The 9,052-nt window shown below is 43.8% G+C and overlaps 3 protein-coding genes across 5 annotated transcripts in view; 2 read left to right on the plus strand and 1 right to left on the minus strand.

Annotated features, from left to right (window-relative positions):
* The first annotated feature begins 319 nt into the window (after nucleotides 1-319).
* apol (apolipoprotein L) overlaps nucleotides 320-9,052 on the plus strand; it is a 194,109-nt gene continuing 185,376 nt past the window's right edge. Inside the window, exons 1-5 of one of the 3 annotated variants that reach the window (XM_083676687.1) lie at nucleotides 320-722; nucleotides 1,160-1,756; nucleotides 1,877-1,918; nucleotides 2,094-2,210; nucleotides 2,372-3,329. In XM_083676687.1, the coding sequence (XP_083532813.1) occupies nucleotides 685-722; nucleotides 1,160-1,756; nucleotides 1,877-1,918; nucleotides 2,094-2,210; nucleotides 2,372-3,329 (1,752 nt within the window). In that variant the 5' untranslated portion in view covers nucleotides 320-684. Of the gene's footprint in view, nucleotides 723-1,159; nucleotides 1,757-1,876; nucleotides 1,919-2,093; nucleotides 2,211-2,371; nucleotides 4,211-9,052 lie in introns of those variants that run through there. The other 2 variants (XM_083676686.1, XM_083676688.1) reach the window with 2 other exon arrangements.
* LOC310810203 (GTPase IMAP family member 4) lies at nucleotides 5,184-6,032 on the minus strand (the record flags this gene model as incomplete). The annotated part of the gene is made up of 1 exon (XM_083677879.1): nucleotides 5,184-6,032. One exon carries the CDS (start codon nucleotides 6,030-6,032, stop codon nucleotides 5,184-5,186), a length of 849 nt encoding a protein of 282 aa, XP_083534005.1.
* sult3st1 (sulfotransferase family 3, cytosolic sulfotransferase 1) lies at nucleotides 7,192-9,052 on the plus strand. The gene is made up of 6 exons (XM_083677285.1): nucleotides 7,192-7,386; nucleotides 7,651-7,853; nucleotides 7,986-8,112; nucleotides 8,324-8,418; nucleotides 8,622-8,793; nucleotides 8,890-9,052. Exons 1-6 carry the CDS (start codon nucleotides 7,245-7,247, stop codon nucleotides 9,012-9,014), a joined length of 864 nt encoding a protein of 287 aa, XP_083533411.1. The 5' UTR covers nucleotides 7,192-7,244; the 3' UTR covers nucleotides 9,015-9,052.

The raw sequence follows: 9,052 nt of genomic DNA on the forward strand, positions 1-9,052 counted from the left end.
GACATGGTGTGTGTGTGCTCTGGTACCATCGCCAGCCTTGAATGGCTGCAGGAGAGAGTGAATGACATAAAGATTGAGATTATTTACATGAAAAAAAAAAGCGAATTAATGAATGAACATCATTGTAATCAAACAAAGGTAGTACAATTTGAGTTACATATAATTATGGTATAAACTCAACACAATCCACTGGGATGTAATTCCAGTCACATAAATGGATGGCATGCTCCCTCGTGTGGCGTTGAAAAGCCACTGCATCAAAGATAAGGCAATCTCTATGGGAGCAGCACTGTATGGGAGCGGCACTGTATGGGAAGTTTAACGTCAGTTCAACGCGAACTCTCCCTGTACAAATGATCTTCACTCGTGACTGTTTATACAACTTTCAATAATAAACAAATAAAAAATTACAACCAGAGATTCTGAGTGAAATATTGTATGCGACTTCCAACAAATATTCTCCAGGCCTGGTCTAAGTTTCGGTGAAGTAAGGAAAAAGAAGAAACGAAACTTACAGGACGAAATTTCAGGAAGTTGGAGTCCACTTCGAGGTAGCAATGCCAGACTTTTGTTGTTACTTTCCATTATTCACAGCGAGACACGAGAGAACCGGGCGCTAAGAAGTTTCCAAACGGAGGCGTGCTATAAATGTATATCTGATGACTGCTAACTACTGACCTTTCAATGGATTCATATGAGAGATTCCGATTTACACACCGACGGTGAGGCTGGGAAATGTGTGTGTTGTTGTTGCTGTTGTTGATGATGATGATGATGTGCAAATGTGTGCTAACAGTCACCGCATTGTCCAGGGATCACAGCTGGCCGATATGAGAAAAAGATAATATGCTATATTATACGTCAGATAAAATGTGATAGCCTATTCAACAGGCAGGCTAAAGTGTTCTGGCAAATAAGATCCATTTGCTTCATCAAGTTCATGTAGCAGTTAAAGTGGGACCAATTAGAGTGTACTTCCATGGAATCAACATGATACACCTAGGTGGGAAGATGTAGAGACCAGCGGGTGGAAGGCTGAGATGTTATGCTGTAAAGCATGTCAGTGGAATAAATAACATAGCGTGTGTGTGTAAACCAAATGTTCTGCTGAAAAAAAAAATCTGATATCTAAAGTAAACTCATTATTCTTATATTACAGAGAGGAATTGAGGGAGATCTTGTGCCAATACATCTCAGACACCCTCAGCCACATCGACACTGTTAGGGAATTCTGCAACGGGCATTCAAAATGGACCCTGCAGAGGGAGACAGAACTGCAGATGATGAGGGACATCAAGGAGAGGGCAGACAGAATCGACCTCAAGTTCAACTATGTCTGTAACTCAAAAGACAAGGCCAAGGCGTTTGGCAAGTATGTATGGAATGGCCTGACCCAGATGACTGCTGACAGCAAACGTGAGGAGCTGGAGAAGGAGCTGGGGGCGGTACTAAAGGACACTCTCAGGGGGATGGAGAGGTTTGACTACTTCCTGGATGCTGTGGAGAAGCTGGCGGTCACCTCTCTGTTTGTGTTTGCTGAGGGGAGCCGGTTTTTCCATCTGCCTCAAGGTACGGGTCCTGCGAGTATCCGAGAGGTCATCACATCCGCAAGACGTGCCTGTTCCCTCCTCATCCACTTTAAGAGGGATGCAGGGGCCTTCTTCCTCCCCTGCCTTCTCAATGTAGATGTGCTGGCCATTCAGCTGGACAGATACATACGCGTCTCCCAGCAGCTCTGTGACAGGATGGAGAAAACGTAAGTGGAGCTCCCGTCACAATCAGCCACTGTAGGCTATTTTATTTACTGTATTTGTATGCTATCTTATTGTTCCTCAGTGCCATTTTACAAACATTGAATATCCATTGTTCCCCCTAGATTAAGGATGATACCAGTACCACAGTCTGATAGTAAACTTGGGTAAGAACTTGTTAACATCACATTTATATGTTTTTGGTGCTGGTTAGTAATGATGCATAGCATTGAATTGATAATACTGTACAATATTGAATGTGAACAGTCAGTAACATTGCGCTAGCCCTAATTGTATTTTTTAGGGAGAAAATTTTATTTTAATTGTATTTTACTCCATCAGCAAAATATTTTTTTGGGGAAAGAAGAGTGACAAGCCTGAGGTTCACATCAATGCTGATGTGAGTGAAGAGTCCATGCAAAACATGTGTGACCTTCTGAATCAGTTGAATGATATACGGTAAGCTTATTTTTTGAGTTTGTTCTTCCTTCAAAACATTAGTTTGTTGTAGGTTAAGGCCAAGTTTACAACTTTTTAAGATGAACTATTTTCTAAATTGTATACAGTTCTTGAACCGCCTATGCATGTAGGATTGATGATGAATCTCTCCCCTCTGTCAGGATGGACCAGCACTTCAGACTGGCGTTCATGTTCCAGGAGGCTTCCCTGCACTTCATCGGTCTGTTCAATCAGCGCCAGCCCAGAATGCTGAAGTTTCTGACTGAGCTGGAGGAGAACGCTGTCCAGCTAGACAGTATGAGGAAGGGAGCCAAGATCTCCAGTGTGGCAGGCAGTTCTGTAGGGGTGATTGGAGGGATCCTGTCTATTGTGGGTATTGCTCTTGCCCCTGTGACTTTTGGGACATCACTGGCACTCACCCTCACTGGCGTGGGCCTGGGTGTCACCAGTGGTGTCAACAGTCTAGTCACCACTGTCACAGAGATAGCAGTCAATAGTAATCATCAGAAGAAAGCCACTGATGTCTTCCAGAGTTTCATGAAGGACGTGCAGAGGCTCCAGGCGTGTCTGGAAGAGGTGGTCAGCAAACCGGTTCCCATAGTGGAGGGGAGTGAGGGGCACATCGAGCTGGGAGCAGGCATAGTGATTGCCAAAGCCGGGGTTATTGGAAAGAGTATTGACTCCATGGTTGACTGTGCCTCAGCATTCAAAGCTCTCAAGTCCGAAGAGATGATCGCAAGTGCTGCGGGTAAATTGGCGCTCCAGGAGGGAAAGGTGGTCCGGAATGTGCCCAGTCTGGCAGCGGACATCCCGGACATTGGGCAGTTGGCCAAAGGGACCCCACTCGCCCTCTCCAAGTCAGCGCGGGCTGGTTTCATCACCCTCAACGCCCTCTTTATTGGCCTGGACGTCTTCTTCATCTGTAAAGACAGCATCAGCCTGGCCAAAGGCAGCAAGAGTGAGGTCTCCCAGCTCATCCGTGCCAGAGCGGTGTTGTGGCAGTCAGAGTTGGACTCATGGAAGAAGATCCATGACTCTCTATGCCGAGGCATCTGGAGGTTCAGGAAGAGCCAGAGAATCCTAGAGACGCCATTTTATCCAGCTGAAGAGAAGTTGAAAGTGAATAAATCATTTTGTATTGCACAATAGGACAGCAGCAATGACTCGACAATCCTTGCACTTAGCATCTGTGCTCCTCAAGTGTAACACAGTAGCACTTAAAGATATGATATTAATCACATTTAAATATTTTGAAAAACAAGATTTACACACTCCACTTCATTCAGCTGAGTATTTGTTCCAATCAGTCAGTTGTGTATGTTATGACATGATTTCCAATGATGAGTAGATGTAGTGGTTCATCCAAGATTAAGATTGTCCATAAACTGTCAAAATACAATAAATGAAACAGTTGCATTTTTTTTGTGTTTATTGAATGACACATACAGTGCCTAAAGTCTTTTAAAATGTTCACCTTTTGTTGACCCAGAGAACTGTCACTATTTTGAAAGACCACTGTAAAAATTCCAAGTGAAAAATAAATATTTGGGATTTGGCTTTGAAGTCTGTTATGCCTATCACATAGTACAAAGCAATAAGTTTAGTGCAAATCCAGCACATGCAATGCAGTTTCTGCACCATCTCTCGTGTGAAGAATAGTGGGAGCTGAATAGTATCAAGTTATGGGTATGTTTGTCACTGGCAGGGACTGGGGAGTTTGTCAGGATCAAGAGAAAATTATTAAATTTGCTGAGTTGGTAGTGACATCCTAATCTACACAGTGTGTAATTGATTTCTATGCAAATCAGAGACCCTATAAAAACAAATATATTAATTCCAAAATTACATTAACTATTATCCTTGCATTAAGATGGACTCAATTCAACTTATCGAGTGATTTGTTGATGACATTTTTGCATTTTAAGAGTGTCATAGCAAAGGGTCTGAATACTTATGTACTTGAGGTATTTCTGTATTTCAATTTTAATAAATTTACTGAAATTTCAAAAAACAGGTTTTCGCTTTGTCATTCTGTGGTATTGTGTGTGGATTGATGGCAAATTCTTTTCATTTCATCCATTTTAAATTGAGTCTATAACACAACAAAATGTGGAAACAGTGAAGGGGTCTGAATACTTTCCGAAGGCAGTGTATAGTTCATACAAATATAATCTATGAATTGAATCACTGTTTTACCTCATTTAGCCACAGAATCCATAGTTTATCAGCGCCGGTATTGTAAAGCAGCAATACTTTCAACTTTGACTTTAACTTTAGCTCGCGTCAGTAGCGGACCCAGTGTGGCCTTCGCAACAGAGAACAGGGGTGGTAATTAAAGGCTAATTGGTTTGATTGTAATAATCAGAGTAAGCTCATGATTGCCTTGGTTGTCAGTACTGGTGGAGATTGTGATCATAATGATTCAAATGCTTGCACTGAGTAGAGAAAATCAAAACTAGTAAAAGACACGCAAATGCATGGTGAACCTTTCAGTGTTTAATATGGTACAGTATGTGCATACATAGCAAACAGTAACTCATTTTCAGTCCATTTCAGAGATACCAGATCAAGTCAAATTTCAGCACTGTAATAGTACAGTGATTTGGACTGCTATGACAGACAGTATGCAGTACAAAGATGCAGGTCAGGCAGTCGGAGACTGTATCCACGGTAACATCTGCATCTCTACCTCTCTGTATCGCTCTCCTCTTCTTATTGTGTCTTACAGCTTTGATTGAACATTGCCCTGAGGTCAGACCAGCTGAGGTGTGGAGTTGCTGCAGGATCTGCTGGACTGCCCTCCACTGCTGCTGTTGAACAACACACAAGGAATACATACATTATAGGTACATGTATGTCATCATCTCATGTCAATGAATGTGTGGACATAAGCAGCCATACCAAATGTTTATGTATTCAGAAATGTCTCTGTAATGTGAAGACACTGAATAGACATGGAATAGTGTAGGAGTTTTACTCACTGTCATGTGATGTCTCCTCTGTTGTTCTTCTCACTCTCTGCTGTCCAATGGCCTCCTCTCCCTCTTCCTGCACCTCCTCTGTATCCTCCTCCAGCTCCAGCTTCCTCAAAGCCTCCCTGACCCTCCTAAGCTCCTCCTCTCTCTCCCTCTCCTCCTCCTGGTACCTCCTCTCTTCTTCCTCCCCCTTCTTCCTGGCCTCCTCCAGGATTTCCTGGTTGGGGAGCACCTCCCCTCCGTTCGCAGCCACCATGTCCTCCAGCTTCCCCAGCAGCTCTGCCACGGCATCATGGCCCCTCCGGGGCCGTCCGTAGAGGGCATGGTAGCGGCCCCCACACCTGTCCACCAGCCCCTGGAGCTCCTCGCTTTCCTCCACCTCCTCCTCCAGTGTGGCGTCCTTCAGGCGGCCTCCCTTCACCGTGAACAGCACCATGGTGTGGTTCCACACCCGCTCGCCCAGCAGCTCCACATGCTCCTCCACCACCCGCTGCTCCCGCTTGGAGAAGGAGAAGGAGAGTGGCACCACCAGGAGCAGGGCATGTGGGCCAGGTTCGCACAGGGTCAAGCCATGCATGATCTCCTTTCTGACCTCCAGTGAGGAGCCCCTGGAGGGGAACCACTCCCAGCCCGGTGTGTCCACTACCGTCACCTGCTTCTCAGCTACTGTGCCGTACTTCCTCACTGCCTCCCTGGTTCTCACCCCGACTGCATCAAACACCCCCTTGCCCAGGATGGCATTGCCCACAGCACTCTTTCCAGCCTCTCTCTCCCCGATCAGGATTATTCTCAAGCCTGAGATGGCAGACAGGGGGACATCTTTGCCTGCCGCAGATTGCAAAAACATCATACAAAGCTAAATGAGTAGGGTACAGTAGATAGGTTGTTAATTGTATTGAATTTAATCCCTATTACATTAACCTGGCACCGGACATATATTTACTTCTCTTAAATAATCTTTGACTTTGGTGAATACAGCGAAGTGAAATTAAACAGATCACCTCTCTGGTCTTATGTTTGCTAGTTCATATAGGAAACTGACCTGGTTGAGAAGTTGATGAGCTGCCAGTTGCTTCCATTTCCAACTCACCCTGCTCTGTATGTTCCCAACTGAAATTAACGTCCACTGTTTTCTCTATTACTGTATGACAAGACAACAAGCGACCAGTACCTTATGAAAATGCTGTCTTTCATATGTCCTTATATGATGTTTCATCTTATATGATGAAACTATAAGTGTCAGGTAGCTATGTTAGTAAAAGAACAAAATCACATTCTACTGATGGCCGTCTTGTTTTTGTAGGCTATGGCTTTCTGTCTACAACCACTCCCTGCTAATCAATCTTTACAGCCCCTTTTACTGTCACTGGGATCCAAAGTTCACACAGCTGAACAACACAACCTTCCCAGGAAGCCATAAGTAGACAGTAGGGCAGTATGTTACACCGCCCTAAGGGATATATTACGCCAACACAGCCTCAATACTTATCTTGAGACTTTTCTTTTTTTTTGTCATTTCGGAGGTCGTTCTCCTCTCTTCCTCCTCACCCCTAGCGTCTGCAATGCCTCGCTCCCTCAGTTAGGCTGAGATACAGGACACATAGTAGGACACTATCTTATGGGGCAGGTCTTTTCATGGATAGGACACATGTGGATGCATCTTGTGAGAGTGTAGAATGCTTTAAACAGTGATGTATGTCATACTGAGTGTATGAACTAAGTTTAAGTTTCACAGGAAATGTACAGCAGCTGGTCCCATATTGGTATGACTAGGGACTTCTGTATCTATACTCCTGTATACCAGTTGGTGGCAGCAATATGCTTATAGACCTTCAGTCAGCCTTTTATTCCCACATTAATGTAGAAGAAGATCAGTTTAATGTGTTGACACTTCAGAAGCTTGAAGCAGGAACTACAACCCTAGAGGGCAGTGTCAGATGTGCATAAATGGAGACTTCAGGGTTCTAAAGTCCATTTCTGTCTGCCTTCGTCTGACTGGTATCTGCCAACATTGTAACTACTATACATGATATTGATATAAGCTATTGTAAATACGATTATGGAGCTGCTAAACAACAACCTCTGCAGGTACAAGAACTACAACTTTGCCATTGGTGTCACCACTGCTGAGTACATTGACTCCCTGCAGAGCTTTGAGATTAGGGACACTGACGTCTTTCTCGTCACTTATCCAAAGTCGGGTGAGTGACAACTCTTATAGCAATAATATGAATATTCTTTAATACATGAAATGCAGCTCAACATTTGTGCGTGAATAAATAAAGGAACCAAAATGGTGGATCCCCCAGTAACAGGATTGATAAAAAACAAAGAAAAAAGTTAAAATATTGTGAAATATCGTTTGAATACTTATCATGTAGCACAAAAGCAGAATCTTAGTCCAGCAGCAACATACTGTAAATCCACCAACTATATGATGACGCTTTTCACACATATTGACTCAGGAACTATATGGACACAACAGATCATCGCCTCCCTCTATGAGTCAGAGGACAGTGCTGTTTATTCCAACAACCTGGAGACCATGCCTTGGCTGGAGTATCTGGAGGGTCGTCCAGACTACTCCTTACGCCCCTCTCCACGGCTGTTTGCCTCTCATCTCACCCCTACACTCATGCCCCCAGGCCTGAGGGATAAGAGGGCGAAGGTAGGCTCCAGCAGGTGATGAAGGCTTTACAATATGGTCATTCATATCCACAGCCTCAAGCATGTGTGACAAAGTTCAATTTCACTGGTCTAGTATAGTGACTGGGAAATGTTCTGCTATATTATTTGGCAGATTATCTATGTGATGAGGAACCCAAAGGACAATGTGGTTTCTTATTTTCACTTCTGCTGTGCCTGGGCCAAGTTTGAGACTCCAAAGAGCTTTGAGGAGTTTCTGGAGCAGTATCTGGCAGGGCACGGTAAATGTCTATTCTCAGACCATTTCAGATTTCATACCACGATAACAGGGGCCTCATTTATTAATTGACATACTAATTATGTGTATAATGATTTATTTACAATGAGAGGAAAAACTTTCAAATGGCTTTTGCTGTAAATCACAAATGGGCACCTTTTAAGGAAGGGGACGGTGAGAGGTGAGAAGGCAGTAATTCGAATCTGTGCTTTCAGTTGGTGCTGCATCCTGGTTTGATCACATCAAAGTGTGGCATGCCAAGAGAGACCAGTACAACATCCTATTCCTGTCCTATGAGGACATGGTCAGGGTAAGAGATGGAGACTCACCCTACACCTTCTCTGGCTAGAGATTAGGAGCAGCCCTGTTTATCAGAAATAAATAATCCTGTGAATGTATGTGTCCTCCATGCAGTGAGTGGCACCTTTGTTGTGACTGAATGTGTTTTTTGTTGACAATTAAGTTTGACAATTGAAGGTTCCTTCTTCAATGGCCTAATGTTCATTCTCTCAGGATCTGAGGACAGCAGTGGTCAAGATCAGCCAATTCCTTGGCAAAGACCTTAGTGAAGCAGCCATTGTCAAATTAGTGGAAAAGAGTACATTCAAGAACATGAGGAAGGACCCAAGGGCTAATTATGCATTCATTCCAGAGGATATGCTGAAAGCACCCTTTATGCGTAAAGGTCAGAACTCTTACTGCAAAATACATACTGTAGACAGTTGCTATCTTATCAAATACAGAGCATAAAATACAGTAACATGCCTATGTTCTATGGCAGGTCAAATTGGTGACTGGAAGAACATGTTCACAGTGGCCCAGAGTGAGAGGTTTGACCAGGTCTTCAAGGAGCGGATGGGGGATATGCCTCTGAAGTTCATCTGGGACATGGATGAGCAGTCATAGTGATGAGATGTTGCTCTAAACTACAAACGTCCCAGAGG

This window comes from Argentina silus (genome assembly GCF_951799395.1).
Source record: "Argentina silus genome assembly, chromosome: 9".
Taxonomy (NCBI): domain Eukaryota; kingdom Metazoa; phylum Chordata; class Actinopteri; order Argentiniformes; family Argentinidae; genus Argentina; species Argentina silus.

Excerpts from the sequence above, each read along its gene's own strand:
- sult3st1 (XM_083677285.1), top strand. The coding sequence starts at position 7,245 with ATGGAGCTGCTAAACAACAACCTCTGCAGGTACAAGAACTACAACTTT. Across the intron at positions 8,113-8,323 it reads GCAGTATCTGGCAGGGCACG|TTGGTGCTGCATCCTGGTTT; the intron begins GTAAATGTCTAT and ends CTGTGCTTTCAG. Across the intron at positions 8,794-8,889 it reads AGCACCCTTTATGCGTAAAG|GTCAAATTGGTGACTGGAAG; the intron begins GTCAGAACTCTT and ends GTTCTATGGCAG.